We start from the raw sequence: 17,781 nt of genomic DNA, 5'->3' as shown, positions 1-17,781 counted from the left end.
AAAAATAAACAATTCTGTAAATATTTAGTATAGGTTTACCCTAAGTTTATACTTGTTATTCTAGTCTTAGATTTTACGAACTTAATTCTTCCCCAGTTGCAATTTTTCTATATTCTGAGACTATGAAATTGTCTAAAAACTTGATCTTTTCTGTTTACAAAGAAGCAAAGTTCAAGTGTAACTGTGGATCACTGATCACATAAAAATTTATCTGTGTGTGTGTATTAGAAGATAATGGAAGAAAAGAACCCATTTACAATAGAAACAAAAGATATAAAATACCCAGTAATAAATCTCAGTGTCCAAGCATATATGAAGAAAGCATTAAAACACTACTAGAGAACACAAAAGAAAACTTGAATAAGTGGAAAGACATCTGGTTCATTCATTCTAAAGATTCATTCTAAAGATGTCAAGTGCCCCTAAAATAACTTATAAATTTAATGCCAGTAGGATTTAGTCAGGGAGAGGAAGAAACCGGACAAGCTAATTTTAAATGTCACACGTAAACAGAACAAAAATGCAATTCTAGAAACAGAAACGTGAAGGGGCCTGGACCTTTCAGATATTACAATATATTATAAAGCCTCAGTAAGTAAAGCAACAGTACCAGTAAAAAAAAAAAAAAAAAAGACAGATTAATGAAACAGAAAGTCCAAAGTAGACCCAAATATATATGAGCGTTTAGTATAAAAAAATCACACCTTGAAAACTGAGATTAATTTCAGTTGTTTTGGGACAATTATTTAGCCACCTGGCTAATATATTGCTCATACTATTCACCTAGTTAAATTCCAAACAAAGAAAAGATTTAAATGTTAAATTGAACAGTTAAAACATTGAGAAGAAATACACCCACATAAATAGAGTCTGATCTTTGACAAAAGAGCAAAAGCAGTTTAATGGAGAAAGGCTCCTCTTTTCAAAAAAGGGGCTAAAACAACTGGACATTCACATGCAAATAAGTGAATCGAGACACTGACTTTACACCTTTCATAAAAATTAACTCAAAATGGATCATAGGCCTAAATGTAAAACATAGAAGAAGATCTTGGTGACCTTGGATTTGGCAATGAAATTTTAGATATAACACCAAAAGCATGATCCATGAAAGAAAAAGAATTGTAAAGTTGGATTTTATTATTATTAAAAACTTCTGCTCTGCAAAAGACACTGTTAAGAGAATGAAGAAACAAGCCACAGACTGTGAGAAAATATTTGCAAAACATATATCTGATAAAAGACTTGTATCCAAAATATATAAAAGAACTCTTAAACTCAACAATGAGAAAAAAAAACATTTAAAATATGGGCAAAAGATCTGAGCGGGTACCCCACCAAAGAAAATATACAAACAGCAAATAAGCATACTAAAAGATGCTCAACATCCTTTGTCCTTAGGAAGTTGTAAATTAAAACAATGAGATACCACTACACACCTATTAGAATAGCTACAGTTAAAAAAAAACAAACAATAACAAATGTTGGCAAGAATGTAGAGCAACAGGAATTCATTCAGTGTAGGTGGTAATGCAAAATGATACAACCACTTTGGAAGACAGTTTAGCAGTTTCTTACAAAGCTAAACATAGTCTTACCATATGATCCAGAAATCACACCCCTAAGTATTTGCCCATATGAGTTGAAAAACTACATCAATACAAAAAAACCTACACATGAACTTTATAGTAATTTTAATCATGATTGCCAAAACTTGGAAGCAACCAAGATGTCCTTCAACAGGTGAATAAACAAACAGTGATACATCCATACAATGGAATATTATTCAGCAATAAAAAGAAATGGGCTATCAAACCATGAAAAGACATGGAGGAACCTTAACATATGCTAATTAGAAGCAGCAGCCAATCTGAAAAGGCTACATGCTATATGATTCTGAAAACGAGCCCCCACTAAAACCAAGTCCCCCTGCCAAGGTGATGATTAAGCTCTCTCTCCAAAACTTTATTCCCTTTCTTGTCCCCTCTGACCTCAATCCTGTGCTAACTGAACAGTAATCAACCAGAGTCAGATGACTAAAACTGCTGTTGTTGACAACATTTAGTGCATTAATGTACTAAAATTGCTGTGGTTGATAACTTATTGTTAATGTACAGACACAAGTTGCTTCTCCAGGGCAGGATGAGCTAACAGACCCCCCCCACCAGGGTCATGGACCACCAGACCAGATGCTAGTAAACCATAGGTATCCTGACTCCTGAAACTACAGTTAGGAAATGTCACAAGACAATGATTAATCCCAGCTCCTTTGTTCTTTCCCTTTAAAAACCCCCTAACTCAAAGACCAAGTTGGAGTGGATCTGAGTCACCCACTCCCTTGCTTGGTGCCCTTCAGTAAACCCTTACTTTGCTGCCCTTACTTTGCTGCAAACACCTGCTGTCAGAGTTTGGCTTTCTGTGAAACTGACACACGAGCCCTTTTTCTGGGTTACAATTCCAACTATATAACACTCAAAAAGGCAAAACTATAGAGACAGTGCAAAGATCAGTGGTTGGGGAGTGGAAGGGAAGGATGAATAGGTGGAGCACAGGGTATTTTCAGGGCAGTGAAACTATTCTGTTTGATACTATAATGGTGGATACATGTCATTATACACTTGTCAAAAGTCACAGAACTGTACAACACAGAGTGAACCCTAACATAAACTATGCACTTTGGTTAATAATAATGTGTCAGTATTGATTCATCAATTGTAACAAATGTACCACACCAATGCAAAATGTTAGCAGAGGAAACAGTACAGAGGAGAAAGGAGGAATTCTCTGTACTATCTGTTCAATTTTCTGTAATCCTAAAACTGCTCTATAAAACAGTCTATTAATTTCTTTAAATGAATTCCTTTGTAACAAGAGCATAAGGGAGACCTTGGTACAACTTAAAATCCAGAAGTCAAAAGAGAAAAGATAAATTTGACCTGATGATATTTAAAAGAACAAAATAGGGAAATTCAGAAGATAAATGACAAACAGGAAAATGTACAATTTGTGTATCCTTTATATAAGGAGAGCACCTAGAAATTAATAAGAATAAAAGTTCAAAACATGATAGAGGACTTCCCTGGTGGCTCAGTGGTTAAGAATCTGCCTGCCAATGCAGGGGACATGGGTTCGAGCCCTGGTCCAGGAAGATCCCACGTGCTGCGGAGCACCTAAGCCTGTGCGCCACAACTACTGAGCCTGTGCTCTAGAGCCTGTGAGCCACAACTACTGAAGCCCAAGTGCCATAACTACTGAAGCCCATGTGCCTAGAGTCCATGCTCTGCAACAAGAGAAGCCACCGCAATGAGAAGCCCCCGCTCCCCACAACTAGAGAAAGCCCGCACACAGCAACGAAGACCCAACGTAGCCATAAATAAATAAATAAATAAAAGAAATAACCAGCTCTAGGACAAAATCACCCTTTAAAAAAAAAATGATAGAAAAGTGGGCAAAAGATATCAAGCAACAGTTCAGTTCCATTTCTAGGAATAGTATACAACCGAAAAGAGTACAAGGTAGGAACTGCTTGCCAGGAACTGGGTATTTCAAACTGCTGCTTTTAGCACAAAGAAGTAGGGTGATGGCATGAGAGGCATTTTTTTCCTCGTGGCAATCTGCAAGGTACAGCTATGATATGGCATACTATTTAGCACAGTTCTTCAAGATTCTAAATATCATTACTGAACATTTTTGTAAAATACTGTATTCCACAAGTCAGTTTTCTTACATTTTAAACAAAAATGAGGGCATTGCCTCTTTGGAATTCTACCTCCTTGACATTTGTGTTTTCCTGCTCAGTTTCTTCTTCCTTTATATGTTGGTGTCATCCTAGGATGCTCCCTAGATGACCTACATGTTGACAACACTCCCCAGGGGCACAAATTCCTACAGCTGCCTACTCAAGACTCAGGTAAGATGGGCATCCGAGTTGTTCAAGTAGACTCATTTTCTCCTGTAAATTTGCTCTTCATCCTTGCCTACTTCAGATGGTCAGATCAGATTTGGGGTAGAGTGAGATGGGAAGGAAGGAAAAGAAGAGATCAGGGATTAATCAAATTAATCATTACCAAGCCCGGTTAATTTCACCTCCTAAGCATTAAAAAGAAAACCCCATCTTTGCTATCTGTACTTCCCTAGATTGCACAATGGCCACACAATGGTGTCTACATGTGCTTGGATCCCACAAATTTGTCTCTCACCCACAAGAAAGAGCCCTCAAGTGCTAATCTGATCCCAGCACTTATCTGCCTACAACCCTCCATTGAGCAATCAGGTGTTGAAGTGGTCACTTCGGACAGAGAGCCAAACTAAAAGTAACAACCAAGCCTTTATTCACTTACTGCAACAGTGCAAGCAAGAGGCAAAAGGAGAGGCACAGGCTCCACAATGTTCCATTCCCATCCCCCGCCACTGAACAGCTCCAGGCCAGGGCCAGTGGGCGTGGGAATCATCTCATTCCAAGGAGCTGCAAAGAGAAGGCTCCTGCCTCTTTATGGAATGGTGGGGGGACTGAGCGGGGCAAGAGCGAGGAGAAGAAAAGTACAGAGTTAAAGCAGAGAAAGTGTTTAGCCAAAGACCTGTGATAAGGAGGTCTTGGCAAAGCACCTGGAAGGTGCCTCAGGCCACGTCCCTGATAATGAGGCTCCAAATGGAGACACCTGGGGCTAAAGGCCAGTCTGGCCAGAAAGATGGGAGAGGGAGGGGTCCGAGGGATTGGGAAGGGGAGGGGTCTGAGTCCTGGACCTCAATTTTCTTTAGAAAACTGCAATGCTCTGGCTGTGCACGAGTCTGGTGTGGGAGAGCACCTTCCGCCTATGAGGGCTGCCGGGCAAAGCTTGTAACTGCCTGTGGTTGGGTCTGAAAGATCACACAAGGATTCTGGCCAAGAGCTGGCCTCCTCACCCTTCGGGGTCTACCCAAAAGCCTAAACTTCTTCACATGGTAAACAAAGATCCCTTCCTCTGACCCCATGCCAACTTCTCTGCTCTTACCTCCTGCTTCACATTTCAGACTCCAGTAAAAACTACCCTCTCCAAACTGTCCTAACCTCCCTGCCTGGGCTCACAGTTTCCCCTGCTTCTTCCACCTTCCATTCCTTCACCAGGCAAACCCCCGTTTATCCTTTAAGACTCATCCCAAGTGCCACCTCCTTCAGGAAGGCTTCTTAACAAACATCCACCCTCATTCTAGACACAAGGAACTATTCACTACCCTGTGGACATATGCAGGCATACTTCTACTATTTTACTTCCTACATATTTTCTGTTTACATATCTGTCTCTGCAACAAAACATTAAATTCTTAGAGAACAGAGCCACATCTTATGCTGTCTGGCATCTCCAGTGCCTTACAAGTATCTGGCACATAGCAGGAATGTGGGGAATACTCTATTTGTGGAATTAGTGTTCTATAAATCAGCATTAGTACAGCACAAGGAACAGGACACCACGGCAGGATTGAATGACACAAGCCCCACAGGCTACCCAGTTCAAGTAACAGCATCCTCTCCACATCTAAGGCCCAGTTATTTCAAAACCACCTTGTCATCAGGTTGCCCAGCGTGGACCTGCCGCTCCAGGATTTGCTGTCAGACTTGTCAAAGACAACCTTAGTATCCCCTCCCCCATCCCTTAAAGAATCTTCTTTCTCTGATTCTTCACCCTTGTTTCTGGGTCAAAGACAGTCATCGGGTATCCATTGTAAAAAGCATAAACGAGTAAGCTTCTTGAGAACAAATATATCTATGACTTGGACTTTTTGCTGAGCTTTTCATGACCCCCACTCTCAAGATAGCCACCCCTTCTCTATCCCAGGAAAGTGCTTCCAAGGCAGCCCAACAGGTCTTTAGAATTCCTTCTTCAAAAGGCCATCTTTCATCCCTTACAACTGGCTGCTCAGTCCACAGGCCTCAGGGTCCATGGTTGGCCGGGATTTCTAAAGACTGTTATTAATATATTATTAGTACTGGAGCATGTGATAACCACAACTTTTCACCTATCAAGTTTAGAGTTTCCTGTAACTTAACTTTCACACTATTTTTGCGAGAATCAGGTAGAAGAAGAGGAGGAAGATGGGAGCCACACAGAAAACAGAGATAGTCAAGGTCAGCAAGGGTCTCAGCAAACGTTAAATTGGAAAAGTCCCTGTAAACTCGTGTCCTGAAAAAGTCGTAGCTTCTGGGCCTCCCTGGTGGCGCAAGTGGTTGAGAGTCCGCCTGCCGATGCAGGGGATACGGGTTCGTGCCCCGGTCTGGGAGGATCCCATATGCCGCGGAGCGGCTGGGCCCGTGAGCCATGGCCGCTGAGCCTGCGCGTCCGGAGCCTGCGCTCCGCAACGGGGGAGGCCACAACAGTGAGAGGCCCGCATACCACAAAAAAAAAAAAAAAAAAAAAAAAAAAGTCGTAGCTTCTAGCTCTGTTACCAAAGAAACTACTACTTCATTTGAGGAGACTGCAGGAGTGGACCCCAGGTAGGGCTGAATCCCAGGCCTAAAGATTCCATGCCAGGCAAATTAAATTAGATTCACTCCTTTTCAATAAACATTCAGTACATGCTGGGAACACCTGAAATGTTTCTGCACGTACTGAGCAGGCACGGAGCTACAGACTCCGGGAAAAAAAAAAAAAATCAGGCTGGGGTGAAAAGGAGGCTAGACACTTCAAAACCCTAGTGAGAATAGCAAAGATGAGCTTCTGTCCTGGTAACATCCTCACTCCACAGACAGAATCAAAGGCAAGAGCAGTAGTATGAGCCAGGTGGCCGTGTTGTGCCACCTCCTACTTTTATACAGAATATCTCCATGTTTCTGTATCCTCTGCCATTCAAGACATTTTAGATCCTCTATGTGGGAAGATAGACCAGCAATATGTGTGAAACTGATGCTTACAAGTATAATGCTAAGACCCTAAAATATTGTAATGGATTGTGGTTGTCTAAAATGAAATCAATAGATAAATAACAAGTGAGTAAGTAAATGGGTATCCCCTGTACTTACAAGAGAACATGAGCAACGATGGCATCCACATCGAACAAGGTATCGGTTGGGAATTCTCTGAGTAATATGTGACCCCTGCAAAAAGTTTTAAAAAGCATTACAGAAAGATTTCCTTAGCATTCAATTCACTTGTCTCTCTAACACACTAGGCTGGAAGTTCTGGCAGTTCTTGGAGCCTGTGTCTTATCCACTAGCCGATACACCTACCAGAGTGCTGGCCATGATACACACTCAAATATTTACTGAACACACAGGCATAGATACACTGACTTTGAAAAGCTTAGGCCCTGGGTCTGGCAAAAAGACTGGGAAGCAACAGGAGTCCCAACAAGGCTTCCTCCCAGCACACACAGATTCCCCAAATGGGCTGGGAAGGAGACAAGCAGGAGAGAGAAAGAAGGGCCCTCAGCAGTGGGTCCCTGAGGAGACAGGATCTCTCCCCACTTCCTAGGCCAAATCCCAAGAGTGTGAGGAAAGGATTTTGAGAAAACTCAGAGTAGCAGACCCAAGTAACGGAGGAATCCATAACCTGGACATCTGCAGATCCCTCAAAAATAAAGTACATTTATTTCCCACCCGAATATGGACCTGACATACCTACTTAGAACACTAAATCTGCTAAATGCTTACTTACCAGGCATTTGCCGTCAGAGCTTACATAAGATTCTCATATAATATCCAAAACAATCCTGTGAGGTAAGTATTAATCTCCTCAATTTACAGATTAGGAAACAAAGTGGAGGTAACAAATCTATTAGTTGGACTTCTTGCTAAGCTTCATATGACCCCTACTACATACACCTTTATTCTGGCCTAGTGATATTTTGTATACTTGAATATTCTAGAAGTATAGCTTTATGTTTGTCCATCTGAGCCAAAAAAACTAAAAATAGTTTACCTGAATAAATATGCTTTCATCAAATCCTTTTCGCTTCCACAGTATCTCGATGTTTCTTCTGTGACGCAATTAACCTTTAAAAGATTATATTTAACGTTTAGAGTACATATCAAAAGGTCAAGTTTCTTGGTTAGAGAAACAGAAAGGAAAATTAAACATTACAGTTTGTCTCCAGATCAAATTTCTTTTTTACTTTTCTTTCTGATTTGTATGCTATAATTGCTCACTTATTCAAGTGCTTGAGGTAACCCAGAGAAAGGAACTGTTCCTACACCTAAGAGTTATATTTAATTATACCTAAGATTTAATTCAATCTGATGAAGGAAGTAGAAGGTAACGAGGTAGGAAAGGAAGGAAACAATTAAGGCAGGACAAGAAAATCATGAGCAAAAGCCAGGAAGCACAGAAGTGAGTGGTAAGTTGGGACCACGAAAGCATCTCAGTAGCTGGAACACAGGTATGGCAGATATTGCTGGTTCCTAACCCCAAATCCATCCTACCCTTTTGCGTCACTAACAGAATTTCATTAAAAGCAAGTGCCCCATTAAAAGACTTTTCCAGACTCCCCCAACAGCTAAGCCTGGCTAAATGATGTTAGGAGAAGTCACTGGTTTGGGATGCCTAGAAGGATCTTAAAAGGGGGTTGACTGATACTCTTGCTCTTCCCACTTCTTCCGGACAAAAAAAAACCTGACAGGGTTTCCCTGGTGGCGCAGTGGTTGAGAGTCCGCCTGCCGATGCAGGGGACACGGGTTCGTGCCCCGGTCTGGGAAGATCCCACATGCCGCGGAGTGGCTGGGCCCATGAGCCATGGCCGCTGAGCCTGTGCTCCGCAACGGGAGAGGCCACAACAGTGAGAGGCCTGCGTACCGCAAAAAAAAAAAAAAACATGACAAGATAGGTAGGCACCAGCAGTCATCATGGACCATAAGGCATCTTTAAAGAAGAAACCTTTCCTAAGGATGGTGCAACAGAAAGAATGAACCTGAGTCCCTAATGATGTTAGAGAAGCCACAACAGCCCTTGATAGCTTGTAATCAGGACTCTATGTGAAAAACATAAGGCCAATCCTGGCAGCAACATGAAGATACAATGGAAGGCATGAGAGCACAAAGGCAAGGAAGCCGGTTAATAGAGTATCCCATCAGTACAGCTCAGGGATGACTGGGGCCTGTAGTAAAGGAGAAAAGGACAGAAGAGATTCAAGCGACTTTCCAAAAATACAGTAAGTAAAACTAGGGAGAAGACTGAGCATGTAATATGCAACATGGGATAGATGGGGGAAGGCAAGAGATAAAGAGGATGAAGAGGTTTTTAGATGGGGCAAGTGGGTAGCCACCGACATAACTTACCAAAACTAAGTCTGGAAGAAGAACAGTTAGTATTTTGTTTTGGATTTTGTTAAGTTAGGGTTTTTTTGGGTTTTTTTAGATGAGGCTTTTTTGTTTTTGCTGTTCAAGGTAATTTTAACGGAGTTTGAGGAAGCAGAGTGACAAGTGGGAAAGCTACATTTGTTTTATAGAAAAAAGCTACTAAAAGAGAACTGATACTCAAACAAGATATGAGGAATAGAGAATTCGAATTAAAAGATTATGGTCATAACCAAAAACAGTGAATTTTAGTGTATGTAGTTTTTTTTTTAATTTTTAAATGTCAGAGCATAGGGGATGGTTGGTATTATGACGACAGATTTATCCATTCATCCACTCAACACACATTTGAACACCTACCATATGTTAGTCACTGTTCTCATCACTGGGAGTACAGTTAAGTTCCAAATTAAAATCTTTATCTTTAGAACTTACATTCTAAAAGTAGAGACGGACCATTAAAAAAAAAACTAATTAGTATGTAATGTTAAGGGCTATAAAGAAAAAAACACTATTAAAGGGATAGTATGTGGCCGAACATTTTAGATAAGTCATCAAAGAAGACTTCTCTGAAGAGGTGACATTTGCACAAAGAACCGAAGTAATGGAGTGATGCATACAAATATACAAATATGTGGAAGAGATGAGTTCTAAGCAGAGGAGAAAATACCTGCAAAGGCCTTACCGAAATACACACCTAGAAGGTCCAAGTAAGAGAAAGATGACTAGCATGTGTCAGGAACAAGCTGAGCAAGGTGGAAGAACAGAAAATGAGATTAGAAGAATTAAATGTCCAAAGAGGAGTTTCCATGTTAGCATAACTGTAATGGGAAGCCTTTCTGAGAGAGCAGCAATGTGATCTGACTGACATGTGGAGAAGGGTTCAGTGAGACAAAAGTGAAAGGAGAAAGGCCAAATAGGAGGCTTGTGGTTTCCCAGAGTAGAAGTGAGGACAGTTTAGACAAGGGCAGGGGGGTAAAAATGAAGGTACAGGAAGTGGTCAGATGTGCAAAGTTTTGACAGCAGAACTTGAAGGACTTAATGATGGATTGGTTATGACAGAAAGGATGACAAAGGTTTTTTGTTTTAAAATCTACATTGATACAGTAATATAGTCATACCAGCTTTCTTTTGGTTATTATTTGCATGATATATATTTTTTCCTTCATTTGCTTTAAGGATTTCTAAAGCCTTTATTTTAAGATGCATTTCTAAATAGCTTACAATTAGGTTTGATTATTGTTCCCAGCCTGACAATCTTTTTCTTAACTGGAACACTTAGTCCATTTATATTTTAGTGTTTTCTTCATCTATGTCTGCCTCCTGAAATCTTAACTTTTGAAGACAATCTCAAAATGCTACTTTTTGTGAAGTCTTTCCCAATACCATAATATGACCTTCCACCTTGATGATCATGTAAGATTTCTCTCTTTTAAACCTCTACAGCATTTTATTTGTATCTCTTATTATAATGACCAAGTTCTGCTAGTTATTAAAATGGTCTGTGGGAATTCCCTGGCAGTCCGGTGGTTGGGACTCCTCACTTTCACTGCCAAGGGCCCAGGTTCAACCCCTGGTTGGGGAACTAAGATTCTTACAACCTGCACAGCGTGGCCAAAAAAAAAAAAAAAAATGTCTGTGAATGTGTTTTATCGCCCCATTTTGGATATATACTCTCCAAAGAAAGAGACTGGGGTCTTAGCTATTTTGCTATCCAATAAAAGACAAAATATAGCAAGCTCATTTCAATCTCATCAACAGTACTGAGTATCTACTATGCACCAGGGACTGAGCTAGGTACTCAATATAGGTCTATCTCTTTCACCCAGTCTCCTTGCCACATAGCTTAAGAGTCCTCAACTGTAAAAGCTTTACAAAGTGTTAGTTCATAAAGGTAACCCCTGGGCATGAACCTTAATATTCTACTCTAGTTACTAGACACACAGTTACTAGTTACTAGTTTATTAGTTACTAGATAACAGCATGATTATCCTTTTTGAGTATCGTACCAACCTAGCATTTTGTTTCTAAATTTCAATTTTGATTTTTATTCAAAGCTCCTTAAAGATGAGTGCCATTATCATTCCAGAGTATAAACAGTGGTTCAAAGTTAACTGAGACCTCTATACAAAACAGAATTGACATTAAAAAAGAGGTTTTTGTGGTATATAAACATGATATAATAAGAAATATATATTTGGTCTTTGCCCCTTGTTCCTAACACAGAGCTCCCAAAACCCTGTAATTTCCTGCATGATAAAGTGCCAGGAGTATCTTTTCTTCTAATATTTTGTCTTTAACGCGAAATATAAAAGTTTCTGAAACCCTTGGAATCTCTGGGAGTGATAAGAGTGTCTGTTTGCATGCTAATGAGATGACTGGTGGCTGGGGGCCCCTAGACAGCTTCAAGATGGGGGCTGGTTACCAGCAAGACAAGGGAAAGATCAGAGGGTGGGAACTTTCAGCCCCACCTCCCCACCTTAGGGCTGGAGAAGGAGTTAATCAGCAATGGCCAATGATTTGACCAATCGTGCCTACATAACAGAACCTCCACAAAACCCCTGAACTACAGGGTGTGGAGAGCTTCCAGTGAACACATCCAAGTACAGGAGGATGACACACCCCAAACCACACGGGGATAGAAGCTCCTGCACTTGAGACTCTTCCAGATGTTGCCCCACACATCTCTTCCATTTGGCTGTTCCTGACATATCCTTTATAAGAAGTCAGTAATAGTAAGTAAAGTCTTTCCCTGAGTTCTGTGAGACATTATGGGCAATTATGGAACCTGAGGAGGGGCTTGTGAGAACCGCCATTTGTAGCCAAGTCCTACAGAAGTCATAGGGAGCCTGGGGACCCACTCACTCCTTGTGACTGGCATCTGAAGCGAGGGGCAATCTCATAGGACTGGGCCCTTAACCTGTGGGGTCTGTGCTGACTCTGGGTTGTTAGTGTCAGAACTGCTTCGTATGAAAAACTCACACATCTGCTGTCAGAAGTGCTCTGTGGTGAGAGTGAACACTTTCCCTTTAAAAGTCACAGTTAACTTTTCCATGCTTACTGCCCTGGGAACTCTAGCTTCAGGGACCAAGAGGGACAGTAGCCATCTCTCAAAGGAGGAAGGCTAATGAACTAAGAAAGAATAAATGTACACAGAAAGTCAGGGAGACACTAATCTGAAAGAATTTAATAATCACTGGGTTACTAATCATTCCATTTTCTGAGGTACAAATTCTAAGTTTAAACGAAATGAAAGGCTCCTGTAGCTATCTAAACCATGATGCATGTGGAAATTTTCCATAATACTCCATGGCAAGTTCAAACACTTTCTGAGAAAAAAATTAAGTATGTAATTTCAAATTAGGTCGTTTTAACTTTTTTTCTAAAAATAAATATGAGAACCCACAACATAAGCAATTATAAAGACTTAGAAGAATAGGAAAGAAAAAAAAAACACTTGAATTACTTCAATTTTGGTACCTCAGTTTGTGTTAATAGAAAAATTTTAATAGCTAAATTATGGACATCTATTATGATATATTTGTCAGGCAAAAAAAAAAAATTTAAATAGAAGATTGAAAAAAATAAATGACACCACAGCCCCAACAGAATGGTTTACAAAATAAAGTTCCAAGCTCCAGAATTTTAAGTAGCTTTTTTTCCCCTGTATTTATAATTTATACAATAATCTGGAATTATCTATACTTCTATTTATTCTTATGAAAAAAAAGGTAGAAAAAAATTTTTTCCAGTTTGGGAAAAGATGTGAAACAACGTAGTATTTTTAGATACTCAGTCTTAGGTCACACAGTTGTAAAATGTTTGTCATTAGTAATGTATTAACATAAATATCTTTCTACCTTTGTGACTGAAATTCCATAGTCCTGGAGAGGTTTATCAGCCTCATTCAGTTCTTCAAGAAATATAGAGGTACTTGGAGAATCTAAAATAAGAAACGTTTTATGAATGTTTTATGACTTGCCCCTTAGGAAAGATGAATTTTTAAAATTAAAGCCCAAAGCTGCAAACTGAAAAAGAAATATATTAGTTTGCCCAACTAGTATGCAACAACAAATAATCAAGTAACTAAACGAACCTAGTTACATATTTTTGTACCCTTATTTCCTATTGACTCATTACTCTTATTTCTAATATTTTTATCATGACATATTTTCACTTTGTAAGTGACCTTAAAGCTTTCTAAACATAAATTGGATAAATAAATGTTTAATTCAAATGGCACATTTGGCATTACTTTTCCAAGTTTAATACTATATACACAACACACATGTACAAAATATTCAAAATGATTTTAAAATACCATTTTCAAATCACAATTATAACAAGGGAGCCAACAAAAATATGAATTCACTTCATTTACTAATTCCAAGAATACTTTTAAGGCACAAAAAAACTTAAATGGAACCATGATAATGATAAGTTATGTTCAATAGTTATACTAATTAATTCAGTATAATTAATGGTACAGCTAAAGCAGACTATAAAACTAAGGCATTACTAATACTATATGTAAAGTTTAAAAACACTTCTAAAATATTTACATGCTAAAAATATCAAAAAGTTTACTTTCAGAAATGATGATGAAATTCATCATCAATAATTCTTATCTAGTATTTACTATGGACTAAGCACATGAGTAAAGTCACTTAATCCTCACAATAAATTTATAAAGCACACACTATTTCCTCATTATGGATGACAAAAAAGACATGTGGAGAGGCTAAGTGACTCAACCAAGGTCACACAGCAGGTCAAGTGGCAAAGTCAGGATTTAAACCCAGGCAAGCATATTATAGTAGCAGTGTTAAAGCACATATTATTAATCCTGATAATAAGTTCTCCCTAGCATATTGATTAAACAGCAATAGAAACATCACAAAAATCATATTAGAATATAAAAAATACTTACCAGCTTGACAAAAATAAGCTAAGGTAGCTTTTCCTGGTTGCAATGTACTGAAGAATTTCTGAGGACTCAGCTCTGGTAGAGAGTCTACTGCTGACATATAAAAAATGCACATCATGACAAAAGAGATGCCAACTCTAAGTACTTTGAAACTGGAAGACATCATCAGTTGTGGCTGCATATGGGCAGGAGAGTCAATTTTGTTCACTGCTGTGTTCTGTTGCCCAGGACAATACCTGGCAAGAGTAGGCATTCAACAGAGTTTTTTCTGAATGAATTCATTAAATAAATGAATGAAGTAAAATCTGCAAAAAGAATAATATAAGGCATTACTTCCATGTTTGATTTTGCTAATACTTTACTATTTCCTTCTAGTAAAAACATGAGAGGGGATGATATATAATGACATTGATTTAATAATACTATGAATTTTTGATACTTGCAAAAGATATCAAAGATATCTAGAAAATGCAATACCAAGTATATTAAGTTTAATAGATATTTATTGGTGTATGCTAAGCTAATTGTCATTTTTAAGGATTCTAAAATTAATTTTCAAACATTATCCAATCCATTTTTTTTAAACTGGGTATTTTATCCTTCTCTACCTAGAGTAGATGTACAATTAATACTCAAATAGCAATTAAAACCACTAACGTGGGAATGAGAGCCAAAATATATGTCTACTACGTTTACATTCTTTTTACTTTAAATCCCCTAGAAGATATCTATTAAAACTATTTAAGAACATCCCTTCTTAATATATATCTAGTAATTCCTAAGACTTAGATTTATTTAAACAGTTTAGAAATTCAAATATCTTTTTCAACTCATATTTTAATTCAATTCTATTTTCTGAACTCAGATTTGCTCTAGATATCATCCTCTCATCTTCTTTCATGCTGTACTTACTCCCATGCTGTCCTCTGTATCTGCTGTCAATTATCTTTGTCTTATACTTTTGCTACTTTCAAATTTCTTTTGAACCATTTCTTCTTTCAGGAAGCTTTTCTACTGATGATATACGTTATCTACATTTAAAAGAAGGTAGTTGAGGAAAATTAGTTTTTATATTAAACATCGTACTTCTAGAAGGTAAAGATATACCCACAGGTATGGGTGAGAATTTTGTTTTAATTTTAATTTCAAATAGAACCCTTATCTTTTAAACAAAGATCACTATGTCAAAACAGGAGACAGGAGAAAATAGCAAGAATTACTCATAAGGATAGGAGTGGAGCTTTTCAGTAAAGAATGAAATGATTAAAGAATAAAAAATTTAGGAAAAAATCATACTAAATTAGACACCTACCATTTCAATGGTCATGAAAGACCATTAACTCTTCAATTTAGCATTTCAGGGGTAATGAGAAAAAATTTACTCTTTAATTTATTGTACAATAGAATTGATAAACTGAAACTCCATATACTCTGGTCTTTCAATATTATCAATAAGCATATAATAACTCTCTGTAAGGAACAGGTATTCCTAAAACAGGAGCTAATTACTCATTGATTACTTCCTAATAATTCTTTTCACTAGAACTAGTTTATATCAAGCAGTAAACAAATTTGCCATCAACTTTTAATAATGAGCCAAGAGTTCAAAAACTCAAGGAGAATGAGGAGTGAGGACTGAGAGAGGTATATAAAAAGTAATTTTAATAATATAATTAAGAGGTATCCTTGACACTAAAATATTATACAGTAAAGCCATTTTAAACCAGCATATTTTAAAGCCACTTTATATTAATGAAAATGGTATAAAATGAGTCATCCAATATTTTCCTTATATTCTGAGGGAGAGATGCATGCATTCTGAGGCCGAAAGAATATAACATTTGTTACTATATGAAATAACTCCAACCTAATTAAAAGGTTAAACATTTAAGTAAAAGCACAAATGAAAGATCCAAGTATAAATATCTTTTTTCCTGGCCCTGTGGTTACAATTCAGTCATTTAAACACTAAAGTTAACATACTCTTTTCACCTAGAATGTATTTGGTAGAACCAAAGGTCTAACCACACACATTCAATGCTTGAATACTTCCCCACATCCACCTCATTGGACAGATTAGATTCTCCGTATGAACGTACTATGCATTTCACCAATTAGAGATGTGGGTGATTATTCAGAGGTAGGTACTCAGTAGTAACCTTTGCAGTTTGCTCCATCTTTTGGTAAGTTTGATTATTTAAAAATTTACTTAAAGCAGAGAATACTGCGTGGGTCAGCTAGAAACACAGCTTACACGGTCATAAGATACACCCTGAATAATGATTTAACCAGATCCATAACAACCAGAGTTGAGTGGATGGGGAGACAGAAAGTAAGGGAGCATATAGTCAGGGTGGGAAAAGGGATGAAAGAGAGCTAAATCTTCATTTTTCACGAGACCAAAAGCCAAGTTTATTGGAAATGGAAAGATCAACACCAAAAGAAACTGTGAGTGGTTCAAAGTAATTGCCTCTAAGGAACAAGAAATTGGAGGGGGTAAGATACCAAGGGGAATTTTGAAGCCTTCTAGAACTGACTCTTTTAAACAGTGTACCTTTTCACTTTGACTTAAAAAGAAAAATTATTACTTGTATGTAATCAAATCTTCCATAGCTATTACTCATATTAATCCAATCTACCTCTGTGGTGTCACTAAAAAGTGTTCATTTCACATGCATGGTAATTGAAATGCTTTTGCCCAGAGACATGGTCTCCTCATAAAAATAACTTTAAACAAAGAAAAGGCAAGTGTGGATGGGAAATAGTGAGGCAAGAGAACACCTAGCAAGAACAGAGTTAAAAACAAAGCTACAGAGGGTACTTGGTGACTTTTTTCTCTGGTAGTTAGAAAATGGGATAGAAAACAACACTTAATGCTTCAAAATTTAAGTATCACCACAAAGTGCTGAGTTCCTTGAGAGGAATGTGGCCTTGTTACCTTGGTGTGATGGTTCATCAGTATGGGGTAAACAGTTCTAGTTCTCCTGTCAGGTATACCTAGGATCACACTTAGCTTTCTGCACTTCCCACCACTACTGAAGTTTGAGGCCACCATGTGACTTACCCTGGCCAATAAAATGGGAGCCAAAGTGGCCTGTTTCAGGCAACAGTTTAACAGCTACTGTGTGATATGCCTGCCTTTCTTTCACAGTCACTGAAAACACTCAGATGGTGGCTGTTTGTCAGCACGGGTCCCAGATTAAGCACAGCCCAGAGAACCCCCAGCTGGTATGCAATGAGCATATGATATAGGAAGAAATAAACTTTGTTGTCTTAAGCCACTGAGATTGGGGGGTTTTTATTATAGCATAATCTAGTTTATCTTCACTGGTATACAAACTAGAAGTGAGGTGCTGCCTTAACAAGAACCCCACATACTGGCTCAGGCGCCAAGCAGCAGGAAAGCTGTTCTGGGAGTACTCAAGGAAACTCTCTTCAAAGAAACAGAGACAAGACCTCAACAAATGATCCATGTTAAGGAGTAACAAAACATTTGATGAAACTGTTGCTACAGTAAGTTGGAGGTGACAAGTACCTAATGAATTTATGAGCATGTAGCTAGGTTCATGTGGCTAAAGAACTTATATATGGC

The 17,781-nt window shown here is 38.3% G+C and overlaps 1 protein-coding gene across 5 annotated transcripts in view; it reads right to left on the bottom strand.

Moving 5' to 3' along the window:
* Positions 1-17,781, bottom strand: part of TXNDC16 (thioredoxin domain containing 16) — a 116,340-nt gene that overhangs the window by 94,126 nt on the left and 4,433 nt on the right. For 3 of the 5 annotated variants that reach the window (XM_060098110.1, XM_060098108.1, XM_060098113.1), the window contains exons 2-6: positions 15,102-15,220; positions 14,193-14,494; positions 13,123-13,205; positions 7,893-7,966; positions 6,995-7,069 (exon numbers count right to left, since the gene is read on the bottom strand). In XM_060098110.1, coding sequence (XP_059954093.1) covers positions 6,995-7,069; positions 7,893-7,966; positions 13,123-13,205; positions 14,193-14,442 — 482 coding nt within the window. In that variant the 5' untranslated portion in view covers positions 14,443-14,494; positions 15,102-15,220. The remainder of the gene's footprint in view (positions 1-6,994; positions 7,070-7,892; positions 7,967-13,122; positions 13,206-14,192; positions 14,495-15,101; positions 15,221-17,781) is intronic. The other 2 variants (XM_060098111.1, XM_060098112.1) reach the window with 1 other exon arrangement.

The sequence above is a fragment of the Mesoplodon densirostris genome, chromosome 4, assembly GCF_025265405.1.
Source record: "Mesoplodon densirostris isolate mMesDen1 chromosome 4, mMesDen1 primary haplotype, whole genome shotgun sequence".
NCBI lineage: Eukaryota > Metazoa > Chordata > Mammalia > Artiodactyla > Ziphiidae > Mesoplodon > Mesoplodon densirostris.
Note: the sequence above shows the minus strand (reverse complement) of the source record. Positions and strands in the feature narration are given on the sequence as shown.